Below are 15,992 nucleotides of genomic sequence, written 5' to 3'. Positions count from 1 at the left end.
ATTGTAACTAATTTCACAACTTTTTGGGGTACTTTTCAAGCACAGTGGCCGCGCTCGGCGTAGTGGCGCAGTTAGCGAAAAGCAGCTCGGCTGTGTACCGCAGTTAGTTTGGCGTGTATACTGAATCTTACCGGGAAAGGTTTTGGCGCTTTCTCTGACCCCAGACATTATTGTAACTAATTTCACTACCCTGCGGGGTACTTTTCAAGCACAGTGGCCGCGCTCGGCGTAGTGGCGCAGTTAGCGAAAAGCAGCTCGGCTGTGTGCCGCAGTTAGTTTGGCGTGTATACTGAATCTTACCGGGAAACGTTTTGACGCTTTCTCTGACCCCAGACATTATTGTAACTAATTTCACAACTTTTTGGGGTACTTTTCAAGCACAGTGGCCGCGCTCGGCGTAGTGGCGCAGTTAGCGAAAAGCAGCTCGGCTGTGTACCGCAGTTAGTTTGGCGTGTATACTGAATCTTACCGGGAAAGGTTTTGGCGCTTTCTCTGACCCCAGACATTATTGTAACTAATTTCACTACTTTTTGGGGTACTTTTCAAGCACAGTGGCCGCGCTCGGCGTAGTGGCGCAGTTAGCGAAAAGCAGCTCGGCTGTGTGCCGCAGTTAGTTTGGCGTGTATACTGAATCTTACCGGGAAACGTTTTGACGCTTTCTCTGACCCCAGACATTATTGTAACTAATTTCACTACCCTGCGGGGTACTTTTCAAGCACAGTGGCCGCGCTCGGCGTAGTGGCGCAGTTAGCGAAAAGCAGCTCGGCTGTGTGCCGCAGTTAGTTTGGCGTGTATACTGAATCTTACCGAGAAACGTTTTGACGCTTTCTCTGACCCCAGACATTATTGCAACTAATTTCACTACTTTTTGGGGTACTTTTCAAGCACAGTGGCCGCGCTCGGCGTAGTGGCGCAGTTAGCGAAAAGCAGCTCGGCTGTGTACCGCAGTTAGTTTGGCGTGTATACTGAATGTTACCGGGAAAGGTTTTGGCGCTTTCTCTGACCCCAGACATTATTGTAACTAATTTCACTACCCTGCGGGGTACTTTTCAAGCACAGTGGCCGCGCTCGGCGTAGTGGCGCAGTTAGCGAAAAGCAGCTCGGCTGTGTGCCGCAGTTAGTTTGGCGTGTATACTGAATCTTACCGAGAAACGTTTTGACGCTTTCTCTGACCCCAGACATTATTGTAACTAATTTCACAACTTTTTGGGGTACTTTTCAAGCACAGTGGCCGCGCTCGGCGTAGTGGCGCAGTTAGCGAAAAGCAGCTCGGCTGTGTACCGCAGTTAGTTTGGCGTGTATACTGAATCTTACCGGGAAAGGTTTTGGCGCTTTCTCTGACCCCAGACATTATTGCAACTAATTTCACTACTTTTTGGGGTACTTTTCAAGCACAGTGGCCGCGCTCGGCGTAGTGGCGCAGTTAGCGAAAAGCAGCTCGGCTGTGTACCGCAGTTAGTTTGGTGTGTATACTGAATCTTACCGGGAAAGGTTTTGGCGCTTTCTCTGACCCCAGACATTATTGCAACTAATTTCACTAGTTTTTGGGGTACTTTTCAAGCACAGTGGCCGCGCTCGGCGTAGTGGCGCAGTTAGCGAAAAGCAGCTCGGCTGTGTACCGCAGTTAGTTTGGCGTGTATACTGAATCTTACCGGGAAAGGTTTTGGCGCTTTCTCTGACCCCAGACATTATTGGAACTAATTTCACTACTTTTTGGGGTACTTTTCAAGCACAGTGGCCGCGCTCGGCGTAGTGGCGCAGTTAGCGAAAAGCAGCTCGGCTGTGTACCGCAGTTAGTTTGGTGTGTATACTGAATCTTACCGGGAAAGGTTTTGGCGCTTTCTCTGACCCCAGACATTATTGTAACTAATTTCACTACCCTGCGGGGTACTTTTCAAGCATAGTGGCCGCGCTCGGCGTAGTGGCGCAGTTAGCGAAAAGCAGCTCGGCTGTGTGCCGCAGTTAGTTTGGCGTGTATACTGAATCTTACCGGGAAACGTTTTGACGCTTTCTCTGACCCCAGACATTATTGTAACTAATTTCACTACCCTGCGGGGTACTTTTCAAGCACAGTGGCCGCGCTCGGCGTAGTGGCGCAGTTAGCGAAAAGCAGCTCGGCTGTGTGCCGCAGTTAGTTTGGCGTGTATACTGAATCTTACCGAGAAACGTTTTGACGCTTTCTCTGACCCCAGACATTATTGTAACTAATTTCACTACTTTTTGGGGTACTTTTCAAGCACAGTGGCCGCGCTCGGCGTAGTGGCGCAGTTAGGGAAAAGCAGCTCGGCTGTGTGCCGCAGTTAGTTTGGCGTGTATACTGAATCTTACCGAGAAACGTTTTGACGCTTTCTCTGACCCCAGACATTATTGTAACTAATTTCACTACCCTGCGGGGTACTTTTCAAGCACAGTGGCCGCGCTCGGCGTAGTGGCGCAGTTAGCGAAAAGCAGCTCGGCTGTGTGCCGCAGTTAGTTTGGCGTGTATACTGAATCTTACCGGGAAACGTTTTGACGCTTTCTCTGACCCCAGACATTATTGTAACTAATTTCACTACCCTGCGGGGTACTTTTCAAGCACAGTGGCCGCGCTCGGCATGGTGGCGCAGTTAGCGAAAAGCAGCTCGGCTGTGTGCCGCAGTTAGTTTGGCGTGTATACTGAATCTTACCGAGAAACGTTTTGACGCTTTCTCTGACCCCAGACATTATTGTAACTAATTTCACTACTTTTTGGGGTACTTTTCAAGCACAGTGGCCGCGCTCGGCGTAGTGGCGCAGTTAGCGAAAAGCAGCTCGGCTGTGTACCGCAGTTAGTTTGGTGTGTATACTGAATCTTACCGGGAAAGGTTTTGGCGCTTTCTCTGACCCCAGACATTATTGTAACTAATTTCACTACCCTGCGGGGTACTTTTCAAGCACAGTGGCCGCGCTCGGCGTAGTGGCGCAGTTAGCGAAAAGCAGCTCGGCTGTGTGCCGCAGTTAGTTTGGCGTGTATACTGAATCTTACCGGGAAACGTTTTGACGCTTTCTCTGACCCCAGACATTATTGTAACTAATTTCACTACCCTGCGGGGTACTTTTCAAGCACAGTGGCCGCGCTCGGCGCAGTGGCGCAGTTAGCGAAAAGCAGCTCGGCTGTGTGCCGCAGTTAGTTTGGCGTGTATACTGAATCTTACCGGGAAACGTTTTGACGCTTTCTCTGACCCCAGACATTATTGCAACTAATTTCACTACCCTGCGGGGTACTTTTCAAGCACAGTGGCCGCGCTCGGCGTAGTGGCGCAGTTAGCGAAAAGCAGCTCGGCTGTGTGCCGCAGTTAGTTTGGCGTGTATACTGAATCTTACCGAGAAACGTTTTGACGCTTTCTCTGACCCCAGACAATATTGTAACTAATTTCACTACTTTTTGGGGTACTTTTCAAGCACAGTGGCCGCGCTCGGCGTAGTGGCGCAGTTAGCGAAAAGCAGCTCGGCTGTGTGCCGCAGTTAGTTTGGCGTGTATACTGAATCTTACCGAGAAACGTTTTGACGCTTTCTCTGACCCCAGACATTATTGTAACTAATTTCACTACTTTTTGGGGTACTTTTCAAGCACAGTGGCCGCGCTCGGCGTAGTGGCGCAGTTAGGGAAAAGCAGCTCGGCTGTGTGCCGCAGTTAGTTTGGCGTGTATACTGAATCTTACCGGGAAAGGTTTTGGCGTTTTCTCTGACCCCAGACATTATTGCAACTAATTTCACTACTTTTTGGGGTACTTTTCAAGCACAGTGGCCGCGCTCGGCGTAGTAGCGCAGTTAGCGAAAAGCAGCTCGGCTGTGTACCGCAGTTAGTTTGGTGTGTATACTGAATCTTACCTGGAAAGGTTTTGGCGCTTTCTCTGACCTCAGACATTATTGCAACTAATTTCACTACTTTTTGGGGTACTTTTCAAGCACAGTGGCCGCGCTCGGCGTAGTGGCGCAGTTAGCAAATAGCAGCTCGGCTGTGTGCCGCAGTTAGTTTCGCGTGTATACTGAATCTTACCGGGACAAGTTTGGTGCTTTCTCTGACCCCAGACATTATTGCAACTAATTTCACTACTTTTTGGGGTACTTTTAAGCACAGTGGCCGCGCTCGGCGTAGTGGCGCAGTTAGCGAAAAGCAGCTCGGCTGTGTGCCGCAGTTTCGCGTGTATACTGAATCTTACCGGGACAAGTTTGGTGCTTTCTCTAACCCCAGACGTTATTGCAACTAATTTCACTACTTTTTGGGGTACTTTTAGGCACAGTGGCCGCGCTCGGCGTAGTGGCGCAGTTAGCGAAAAGCAGCTCGGCTGTGTGCCGCAGTTAGTTTCGCGTGTATACTGAATCTTACCGGGACAAGTTTGGTGCTTTCTCTGACCCCAGACATTATTGCAACTAATTTCACTACTTTTTGGGGTACTTTTCAAGCACAGTGGCCGCGCTCGGCGTAGTGGCGCAGTTAGCGAAAAGCAGCTCGGCTGTGTGCCGCAGTTAGTTTGGCGTGTATACTGAATCTTACCGGGAAACGTTTTGACGCTTTCTCTGACCCCAGACATTATTGTAACTAATTTCACTACCCTGCGGGGTACTTTTCAAGCACAGTGGCCGCGCTCGGCGCAGTGGCGCAGTTAGCGAAAAGCAGCTCGGCTGTGTGCCGCAGTTAGTTTGGCGTGTATACTGAATCTTACCGGGAAACGTTTTGACGCTTTCTCTGACCCCAGACATTATTGCAACTAATTTCACTACCCTGCGGGGTACTTTTCAAGCACAGTGGCCGCGCTCGGCGTAGTGGCGCAGTTAGCGAAAAGCAGCTCGGCTGTGTGCCGCAGTTAGTTTGGCGTGTATACTGAATCTTACCGAGAAACGTTTTGACGCTTTCTCTGACCCCAGACAATATTGTAACTAATTTCACTACTTTTTGGGGTACTTTTCAAGCACAGTGGCCGCGCTCGGCGTAGTGGCGCAGTTAGCGAAAAGCAGCTCGGCTGTGTGCCGCAGTTAGTTTGGCGTGTATACTGAATCTTACCGAGAAACGTTTTGACGCTTTCTCTGACCCCAGACATTATTGTAACTAATTTCACTACTTTTTGGGGTACTTTTCAAGCACAGTGGCCGCGCTCGGCGTAGTGGCGCAGTTAGGGAAAAGCAGCTCGGCTGTGTGCCGCAGTTAGTTTGGCGTGTATACTGAATCTTACCGGGAAAGGTTTTGGCGTTTTCTCTGACCCCAGACATTATTGCAACTAATTTCACTACTTTTTGGGGTACTTTTCAAGCACAGTGGCCGCGCTCGGCGTAGTAGCGCAGTTAGCGAAAAGCAGCTCGGCTGTGTACCGCAGTTAGTTTGGTGTGTATACTGAATCTTACCTGGAAAGGTTTTGGCGCTTTCTCTGACCTCAGACATTATTGCAACTAATTTCACTACTTTTTGGGGTACTTTTCAAGCACAGTGGCCGCGCTCGGCGTAGTGGCGCAGTTAGCAAATAGCAGCTCGGCTGTGTGCCGCAGTTAGTTTCGCGTGTATACTGAATCTTACCGGGACAAGTTTGGTGCTTTCTCTGACCCCAGACATTATTGCAACTAATTTCACTACTTTTTGGGGTACTTTTAAGCACAGTGGCCGCGCTCGGCGTAGTGGCGCAGTTAGCGAAAAGCAGCTCGGCTGTGTGCCGCAGTTTCGCGTGTATACTGAATCTTACCGGGACAAGTTTGGTGCTTTCTCTAACCCCAGACGTTATTGCAACTAATTTCACTACTTTTTGGGGTACTTTTAGGCACAGTGGCCGCGCTCGGCGTAGTGGCGCAGTTAGCGAAAAGCAGCTCGGCTGTGTGCCGCAGTTAGTTTCGCGTGTATACTGAATCTTACCGGGACAAGTTTGGTGCTTTCTCTGACCCCAGACATTATTGCAACTAATTTCACTACTTTTTGGGGTACTTTTCAAGCACAGTGGCCGCGCTCGGCGTAGTGGCGCAGTTAGCGAAAAGCAGCTCGGCTGTGTACCGCAGTTAGTTTGGCGTGTATACTGAATCTTACCGGGAAAGGTTTTGGCGCTTTCTCTGACCCCAGAAATTATTGTAACTAATTTCACTACTTTTTGGGGTACTTTTCAAGCACAGTGGCCGCGCTCGGCGTAGTGGCGCAGTTAGCGAAAAGCAGCTCGGCTGTGTGCCGCAGTTAGTTTGGCGTGTATACTGAATCTTACCGGGAAACGTTTTGACGCTTTCTCTGACCCCAGACATTATTGTAACTAATTTCACTACCCTGCGGGGTACTTTTCAAGCACAGTGGCCGCGCTCGGCGTAGTGGCGCAGTTAGCGAAAAGCAGCTCGGCTGTGTGCCGCAGTTAGTTTGGCGTGTATACTGAATCTTACCGAGAAACGTTTTGACGCTTTCTCTGACCCCAGACATTATTGCAACTAATTTCACTACTTTTTGGGGTACTTTTCAAGCACAGTGGCCGCGCTCGGCGTAGTGGCGCAGTTAGCGAAAAGCAGCTCGGCTGTGTACCGCAGTTAGTTTGGCGTGTATACTGAATCTTACCGGGAAAGGTTTTGGCGCTTTCTCTGACCCCAGACATTATTGTAACTAATTTCACTACCCTGCGGGGTACTTTTCAAGCACAGTGGCCGCGCTCGGCGTAGTGGCGCAGTTAGCGAAAAGCAGCTCGGCTGTGTGCCGCAGTTAGTTTGGCGTGTATACTGAATCTTACCGAGAAACGTTTTGACGCTTTCTCTGACCCCAGACATTATTGTAACTAATTTCACAACTTTTTGGGGTACTTTTCAAGCACAGTGGCCGCGCTCGGCGTAGTGGCGCAGTTAGCGAAAAGCAGCTCGGCTGTGTACCGCAGTTAGTTTGGCGTGTATACTGAATCTTACCGGGAAAGGTTTTGGCGCTTTCTCTGACCCCAGACATTATTGCAACTAATTTCACTACTTTTTGGGGTACTTTTCAAGCACAGTGGCCGCGCTCGGCGTAGTGGCGCAGTTAGCGAAAAGCAGCTCGGCTGTGTACCGCAGTTAGTTTGGTGTGTATACTGAATCTTACCGGGAAAGGTTTTGGCGCTTTCTCTGACCCCAGACATTATTGCAACTAATTTCACTAGTTTTTGGGGTACTTTTCAAGCACAGTGGCCGCGCTCGGCGTAGTGGCGCAGTTAGCGAAAAGCAGCTCGGCTGTGTACCGCAGTTAGTTTGGCGTGTATACTGAATCTTACCGGGAAAGGTTTTGGCGCTTTCTCTGACCCCAGACATTATTGGAACTAATTTCACTACTTTTTGGGGTACTTTTCAAGCACAGTGGCCGCGCTCGGCGTAGTGGCGCAGTTAGCGAAAAGCAGCTCGGCTGTGTACCGCAGTTAGTTTGGTGTGTATACTGAATCTTACCGGGAAAGGTTTTGGCGCTTTCTCTGACCCCAGACATTATTGTAACTAATTTCACTACCCTGCGGGGTACTTTTCAAGCATAGTGGCCGCGCTCGGCGTAGTGGCGCAGTTAGCGAAAAGCAGCTCGGCTGTGTGCCGCAGTTAGTTTGGCGTGTATACTGAATCTTACCGGGAAACGTTTTGACGCTTTCTCTGACCCCAGACATTATTGTAACTAATTTCACTACCCTGCGGGGTACTTTTCAAGCACAGTGGCCGCGCTCGGCGTAGTGGCGCAGTTAGCGAAAAGCAGCTCGGCTGTGTGCCGCAGTTAGTTTGGCGTGTATACTGAATCTTACCGAGAAACGTTTTGACGCTTTCTCTGACCCCAGACATTATTGTAACTAATTTCACTACTTTTTGGGGTACTTTTCAAGCACAGTGGCCGCGCTCGGCGTAGTGGCGCAGTTAGGGAAAAGCAGCTCGGCTGTGTGCCGCAGTTAGTTTGGCGTGTATACTGAATCTTACCGAGAAACGTTTTGACGCTTTCTCTGACCCCAGACATTATTGTAACTAATTTCACTACCCTGCGGGGTACTTTTCAAGCACAGTGGCCGCGCTCGGCGTAGTGGCGCAGTTAGCGAAAAGCAGCTCGGCTGTGTGCCGCAGTTAGTTTGGCGTGTATACTGAATCTTACCGGGAAACGTTTTGACGCTTTCTCTGACCCCAGACATTATTGTAACTAATTTCACTACCCTGCGGGGTACTTTTCAAGCACAGTGGCCGCGCTCGGCGTAGTGGCGCAGTTAGCGAAAAGCAGCTCGGCTGTGTGCCGCAGTTTGGCGTGTATACTGAATCTTACCGAGAAACGTTTTGACGCTTTCTCTGACCCCAGACATTATTGTAACTAATTTCACTACTTTTTGGGGTACTTTTCAAGCACAGTGGCCGCGCTCGGCGTAGTGGCGCAGTTAGCGAAAAGCAGCTCGGCTGTGTACCGCAGTTAGTTTGGTGTGTATACTGAATCTTACCGGGAAAGGTTTTGGCGCTTTCTCTGACCCCAGACATTATTGTAACTAATTTCACTACCCTGCGGGGTACTTTTCAAGCACAGTGGCCGCGCTCGGCGTAGTGGCGCAGTTAGCGAAAAGCAGCTCGGCTGTGTGCCGCAGTTAGTTTGGCGTGTATACTGAATCTTACCGGGAAACGTTTTGACGCTTTCTCTGACCCCAGACATTATTGTAACTAATTTCACTACCCTGCGGGGTACTTTTCAAGCACAGTGGCCGCGCTCGGCGTAGTGGCGCAGTTAGCGAAAAGCAGCTCGGCTGTGTGCCGCAGTTAGTTTGGCGTGTATACTGAATCTTACCGGGAAACGTTTTGACGCTTTCTCTGACCCCAGACATTATTGCAACTAATTTCACTACCCTGCGGGGTACTTTTCAAGCACAGTGGCCGCGCTCGGCGTAGTGGCGCAGTTAGCGAAAAGCAGCTCGGCTGTGTGCCGCAGTTAGTTTGGCGTGTATACTGAATCTTACCGAGAAACGTTTTGACGCTTTCTCTGACCCCAGACAATATTGTAACTAATTTCACTACTTTTTGGGGTACTTTTCAAGCACAGTGGCCGCGCTCGGCGTAGTGGCGCAGTTAGCGAAAAGCAGCTCGGCTGTGTGCCGCAGTTAGTTTGGCGTGTATACTGAATCTTACCGAGAAACGTTTTGACGCTTTCTCTGACCCCAGACATTATTGTAACTAATTTCACTACTTTTTGGGGTACTTTTCAAGCACAGTGGCCGCGCTCGGCGTAGTGGCGCAGTTAGGGAAAAGCAGCTCGGCTGTGTGCCGCAGTTAGTTTGGCGTGTATACTGAATCTTACCGGGAAAGGTTTTGGCGTTTTCTCTGACCCCAGACATTATTGCAACTAATTTCACTACTTTTTGGGGTACTTTTCAAGCACAGTGGCCGCGCTCGGCGTAGTAGCGCAGTTAGCGAAAAGCAGCTCGGCTGTGTACCGCAGTTAGTTTGGTGTGTATACTGAATCTTACCTGGAAAGGTTTTGGCGCTTTCTCTGACCCCAGACATTATTGCAACTAATTTCACTACTTTTTGGGGTACTTTTCAAGCACAGTGGCCGCGCTCGGCGTAGTGGCGCAGTTAGCAAATAGCAGCTCGGCTGTGTGCCGCAGTTAGTTTCGCGTGTATACTGAATCTTACCGGGACAAGTTTGGTGCTTTCTCTGACCCCAGACATTATTGCAACTAATTTCACTACTTTTTGGGGTACTTTTAAGCACAGTGGCCGCGCTCGGCGTAGTGGCGCAGTTAGCGAAAAGCAGCTCGGCTGTGTGCCGCAGTTTCGCGTGTATACTGAATCTTACCGGGACAAGTTTGGTGCTTTCTCTAACCCCAGACGTTATTGCAACTAATTTCACTACTTTTTGGGGTACTTTTAGGCACAGTGGCCGCGCTCGGCGTAGTGGCGCAGTTAGCGAAAAGCAGCTCGGCTGTGTGCCGCAGTTAGTTTCGCGTGTACTGAATCTTACTGGTAGAAGTTCGTGACGCATTCTCTGACCCGAAAAAGTATTGTAATTTATTTGGTAACTTTTTGGGACATCTTGAGGTATGCTCGCCGCGCCTGGGGTTGTGAAGCTGTTAGTAAAAAAGCAAGCTCGCCATAGTGAGTTAGTTTTGCGTGTACTGTTAAGAATGGCCATCTGCGGTGCAAGACTGCCACCCACTTACGAATATAGGCGGCAACATCCCGGCGCTGCTAAGGACGGCGAGCTGCAGTGCAAGACATGCCACAGCGTGACTAAATCGACTTTGTGACGGGAAGAGTTCGGCGGGCCAACTATTGTTCCCAAACTCCCCTACGCGCTACCCGGAACTGCTCCGAGTTCTACGGGGCCCTCTGACGTCGGTTCCGGACCTTCGAACGTGTGTGCTTTTGTGTGCGTAGACCGTCCTGCGGGAGGCGGCTGGTTTGTGATGACTAAACCAACGTTCGCCGCCTTGTAGCGCGGGAGGACCGAGTGTTTAAAAACTGTTGTTGTACGGATGCTCGACACTTCTCTTGAGCAGTCATGTTGGACTGACACTCTCTCTCAAGCAGTCATGTTAGACTGATGTACTTTCTCAAACAGTCATGTTAGACTGACATAAATATTGTAAATAAACCCATATTCCTCGTTCTCGATGAGAAGCAGTCCTTCCCTTCATCAACCTGGATAAGTTGGACGACGGCATGGGCCAGCTACCTTCTAATTCATGCCGGACTCCAATCTTGACAACGGATCACGAGCGACGGGATTGAGCCCCCAATCCTGACAGTACTGAATTTTAGTGGGACAAGTTTGTCACGCATTTTGTAGCCCTGCAACAACATATACCTTATTTCGGTACTCACGCTTGTCGAAAAAGCGACGAGCGATTGCCGAGAGTGATAACACGGGAGTGTTGCATGCGCCGGCAGGACGCGTAACAGATAACACAGAGGAGCAGCTCAAGAACATGACATTTATGTATTCTGAGCGACTGAAAACAGGCTTTGCACCCACGAATCTGTCTTGAGTGCGACTAGAAGGCATTCTGCGAGCGTGTAACATGATCTGGCTGAGCCTGTGTTGTAGCCACCTCTGTGTACTTGGCGTACCATCGCGTCGACTGAGGCCAAGTTGTTTTGGAAACGCGCAGTCACCGGTGTATTTGCGCACTTAAAGTGCAGGAAATAATGCCCGGCAAGGGAGCGGTGCTTGAAAATGAGATGTTTTGTTCAGATTTTATGGCAATGTTTGGGAGGAGTCTTTGCTGCGAAATGTACGTAAAAGTTAATTTATCTGTAATGCCGCTCATTCACCACTTACGCACGTTTTGCCTCTACACGCAATACTCCTGTTAGGTCAATGTACCATAATGATACATGGTTGTAATTTACTTTCTTTCAGCCGATGGCATCCGGTGCAGTTCCGTACGGCAACGACTGCTGCTTACCTGGTGCCCCAACTTTGGATGAATGTAGAAGCCCGGAACGAGTATTATAATAGAGCAAAATAAACATTTCATAATTTCAGAAGGCATCTTACGTTTTCTTTATGAAATTGCACCTGCCGGATTCGGCGGAGTCTTGTAAAGGTCATTCGCAATAATTTTTACTAAATAATGAAAGTTTTCCACGCCAAGGCTACGCGGGGCCGGCGCGGCGTGTACCAACTGGTGTTCAAAACGCGCGCGCCCAAAACCGAAACCGGAAGAAGTTAATATCATCCGCTTGGTGTGCTACAGTCAATTCGGCCGCTGGGCTCTATGGGAGTGTCCGCTCTTGTAGAAATTTCTTTCTCTATGTGGGTAGTTTCGTCAGTTTCGTGGTCCTCGGTAGCTGTGTGCTTGTGCTCCGCGGTGTTTCACCCGTTTCACGACTCGTACCGCTCGTGCATCGTGCAGTGGTACACAAATACCTCAAAAACAAGCCTTGCAAGGTTGTTCCGGGTGCCTAAAGACAGCAGGTGAGCGCTCAGACCCAAGGACATCAGAAGGCGCATGTACGCGAACACAGCCCTGCCCATGTGTGTGCTCCATGAGGCTCCGGACGTCGTTGCGCCTTGATTGTGCTACACTTGCCTCTTCCAGCTAGAGAAAGCTGACAAATAGATGTTCCTCCTCATTGTCACCTGGTCCATGACTTGTGTTTTTCTGTGCCAAGTCTCATTCTGGAACTTCAGTAACTTGCCCGGCTTTCGATAGTGCCCTCAGTGCTTTTTCTGTGTGTCACGTTCTACAAACGTACTAACAGCTGAAAAATTACTGTTCGTGTTTGTGTACTGTCTCAGTAACCGCTGATGGGTAAACCGCGCGAACAACCTTCACGTGTAGGCATGATACGCTTTTTTTTTTCTTCTGGAAAGCATGAGCATTGCAAGTGTCCTACATGCGGATTATTGCAGTTCGTGTTTACTATAAAGGATTGCCCAGTAGGTACGACTTAGTGCCTTAAGTGACGTATTTTTATTGCTAAGCATAGCATTCGGGTCGAAAGAAAAGCCGTGCTGTTGGCTTATTTTACTTGGTCTTTGATTGAGGAATAAGCCTGCTGCAAAAGCCGTCTACCTTCTGTTCCCCTTGCCACCGTTACTCAATTTGTAGCCAAGTTCAAAATAATGTGATAATGTGTATTTCAGTTTTTAGTACAATGTTATTTTTGTTCTGCCATGTCTTTTTCAATTTGTTCAGCAGTAATGAACATGTCACGCATTTCATATACTTTCGTGACGATTTATAAGTAAGCTTTTTTTTTTGGTATTGCTCTTAATCAAACATTGTTAGCATTTTATTCTACTTTTTAGGTATTTGGCGTGTCATTGTTTTTGCCATTACCAGTGACTTTTCCCTTTTTATAGTTCTCATGACTATGTCATACGCGTCGATATTTTGTGCAATATCTTAGTGCATATATCAGGAGCTCGTCTACATTTCAGTCTTGAGGGCGTTATATAAAAATCTAGTTTTTTTTATGTGTGTGTACTGAAACGGCCTTCGCGTTTTCTAGCGCTTTCTTTTGTTATTTCACCGTCTGTGAACTTTTGTGTGTAGTACTCTTGTATATGTCATGCACCTTTCACTCTTGCTCATTTTTGGAGCGTGTATCACACCACGTTATAAGGAAAATCTGGTTTCGGAAACGAAGTCAATAAAGCGAGACTAAACATCTGTTGTGTTGGAAGCGGAATTTTTTTTATGTCCAGGCACATGCTGGTATGGGCGTGACTGCGTGCGTGCTCACGCATAGCCCACGGCACACCACGCGCCAGCTCGCAAGCAATGCCAACGCGCGTGCATTGCTTGCGAGCTGGCGCGTGGTGCGCGGTAGCACGCACGCGATAAAAAAAAGAACGCGCCGCGTGCAGGTAAAAACAAAAAGAAAGGTAAGCGGCGCGCGCGGCATGGGGGAAAGGGTAAAAGTGAGCGGAGTGGGTCGGCATAATAAAAAAAAAAAGAAACGAAAAACGTTTGGGAGAAGAGGCGCCGCGCGGCTGCTATTCCTGTTGCCATGACAACGTAAACAATCGTGTACGCCGCCATTTTGCTTCTGCATCGCCCATTGGTTAGGGCCGTAACTGAAGGGGACCTTGCCGCTAGCGTCGAAAGAGCGTCTGCTCGAAAACAGCCAGTGGCAGCCATGCGGAGATTCACCCCCCTGGTTTCGCCGCCTAACAAATGTTATCGCCAGTGGCGTAGCTAGGTCGTCTGGCACCCGGGGCCACGGAGCAAGAAATATTTAGGAGTGGAAACTCCGCTGTTTGCGGCGACCAGAAAAGGTCACAAGCCCGCGGATATATTTTCGTGATGGTGGCACCTGGCGGCATGGGAAGAAATTACCGCCGTTTCGGTTGCCCGGGCAACCGGTCCTGCGTGTTGCTCTCGTTCGGCCGCGCGCGCCTGACTTCTACGGAGGGCAGGCACTCTCGCGCGCTACATTACCGCTTGTAGCCCGAAGAGCAACTGCTGCTACGCTTCAGCCATTTGAGCACAGTAAAAAATAAAACGCGTTTTCTATGACAGCTATAAGATGATACGTTGCTTCTGGTTGTAGCCAGGGCTATCTTGCTCCGTGGCGGGCGGTTTTCGGCTTTTTGCGCTTGCAAAACTGATGGCTTTCTCGTTCCTAATCGCTCAAAGGGCGACCGCTTGTTTCTCGCTCTAGTGCTCACAGGGGTGCGCGTAGGAAGGATGCCGCCGTGCATGTGTTTCCGCTCCTTTTCTTTTTTTTAGGACTCGCGAAAACTAGTTGCCCTAGCTGCTTGGCGATAAGAGGAAGATTAGCGGAAGTTTGCCACACGTGTTGCTTTTTTTGATGGGCACACAACAAAACAGTTTTATTGAGTGCGCGCACCTACGCAGTTCGATTACGGCGTGCCCGCTGAATCCCGTGTCGTCTGCTTGTCGTCTGCTTTGAGCGGGCGCCGCCGGAGTGAGCGCCGGAGCTGCCGGAGCCGCCGAGCCGCCTGCCGGGCGCTGCTTTTTTTTTTTTTCCGCTGCGGCTTCTACGACGCGCCGCATGGTGCCGCCACTGCATAGGGTAGCGTCGGCGCATGCAACAATTGTGACTTTATCTGGTCGCCCGCGCTCGCTCGCGCTGACGGGAGTTTCACCTCTATATGTCTTACTGCGTGATCCGAAGTTTCTGGAAAGTTATCGATGCTTCTATCGGCTGTCTGTTGTCGCCGAACCTTGTGTTATCAGATTTCATCGCGTGACGCGAATAGTGTAGAACTTTGTGGAAGGCACGCGGGTCCCAGCGGTTACTCTGGAACATTCGACGACTGATCTATAAAAGCCGACGCGCTTGACCCGCTGATCAGATTTTCGACGATCGCCGACTGTGTTCGCCGCTTTCGTTGTGCTTTAACTGTAGCCTGTTTTGTGGGCACAGGTTCGCCCAATAAAAGCTAGTTTTGTCTTTCACAGTACTGCTACTGTGTTCTTTAAGGTCACTACCACGTGACAATATTACGGTTTGTTTGCCCAACAGTCCGAATCGGTGGAACGAAAATGCAAACGTTGGAAAATGCTGTGGAAATCAACCCAAGAATATATATATAGGAAAGCGCCGAATTAGCATGTTTGAGCACTCACGCTAGCTTGGCTACACAGTGTCCAGGTACCAGGATGTGCTTGGGCGACACCAGGGTGGCGCCGCAGAAGTAGCGCTTGGAGCTCCCCACTTTCTTCGCCAAGGTTGCCTGCGAAGAAGGATGAGGAGAGAATGAGGCCACCTCGTGAACACACTCTCAACGCCGAGGCCATTAGAAAGTTCTCAAAGTTAAAGTTTCTGAATCTGTCTCAGGATTGCCGAAAGCCAGCGCTTTCCCGGTCTGTTTTCTCTGCCCTTTGCCCCCGTCTCTTGCTGTTTGGAACTTTCTTGAATCTGTCACTTTAAAAGAAGCACATTTCCCTATACGTTCTGTCGATGAAGTACCGGCCGCGCTGCACGATGGAACTGAAGCGTTCGCGCACCGGGAGTGGATTCACGAGACAGCGAAAAGCAATCACTCCACCTGTCCAAATCCCCTAACCTTGCTTTCTCAGCAACGTTCAACGTAATCAACAAAACGAAGCACCTTTTCGTCGTTTCATGCCTGCTGTCGTAAATTTGGTGTACGGTCCTGTGTGACTCAGTTAAAATATTGTCACGCCTGCCATCATACGGAGAACTTACCAGATTTTCTTTTTCGATAAAAATATGCTTTTCAAGAGTGGGTGTCATTGTAAGTTTCTGGGAACTCGGAAAACGTTGCCAGCAGAGGCCATATAAAGCCAACAGATAATGAAGCTAAGGAAATCGCAGGGGCAACTATTCGTGCATTTTATTTAAATGCAGAAATGATGAATTCAGGGAAACAAAAAGTTGCAGTTTCGCTCGAAACGCGAAGCGTCGATTGCGATAGCAAATTACTATATGGCTATATGAAGTAAGGATAGTAATTTTATTGGCCATATTGGAAACGTTTCCTTACTAAGTGAATAAACAAGCAGGGTGTCAGCGCGCAGAAGCAAACATGACCACTTCGCACTCGATAAGCACGGACACTGGCTATCGAAACGCTAGTGCGGGCAAGCGCGGTAGCAGCAGGGAGCGAA

The 15,992-nt window shown here is 49.4% G+C and overlaps 1 protein-coding gene across 1 annotated transcript in view; it reads right to left on the bottom strand.

Moving 5' to 3' along the window:
- The window catches only part of LOC126526721 (uncharacterized), a 418,451-nt gene that overhangs the window by 71,910 nt on the left and 330,549 nt on the right, over positions 1–15,992 (bottom strand). Inside the window, exon 7 of the mRNA XM_050174576.3 lies at positions 14,988–15,094. Within this exon, the coding sequence (XP_050030533.2) occupies positions 14,988–15,094 (107 nt within the window). The remainder of the gene's footprint in view (positions 1–14,987; positions 15,095–15,992) is intronic.

This window comes from Dermacentor andersoni, chromosome 8 (genome assembly GCF_023375885.2).
Source record: "Dermacentor andersoni chromosome 8, qqDerAnde1_hic_scaffold, whole genome shotgun sequence".
NCBI classification, from domain to species: domain Eukaryota; kingdom Metazoa; phylum Arthropoda; class Arachnida; order Ixodida; family Ixodidae; genus Dermacentor; species Dermacentor andersoni.
This window is presented reverse-complemented; position numbering and strand designations above follow the sequence as displayed.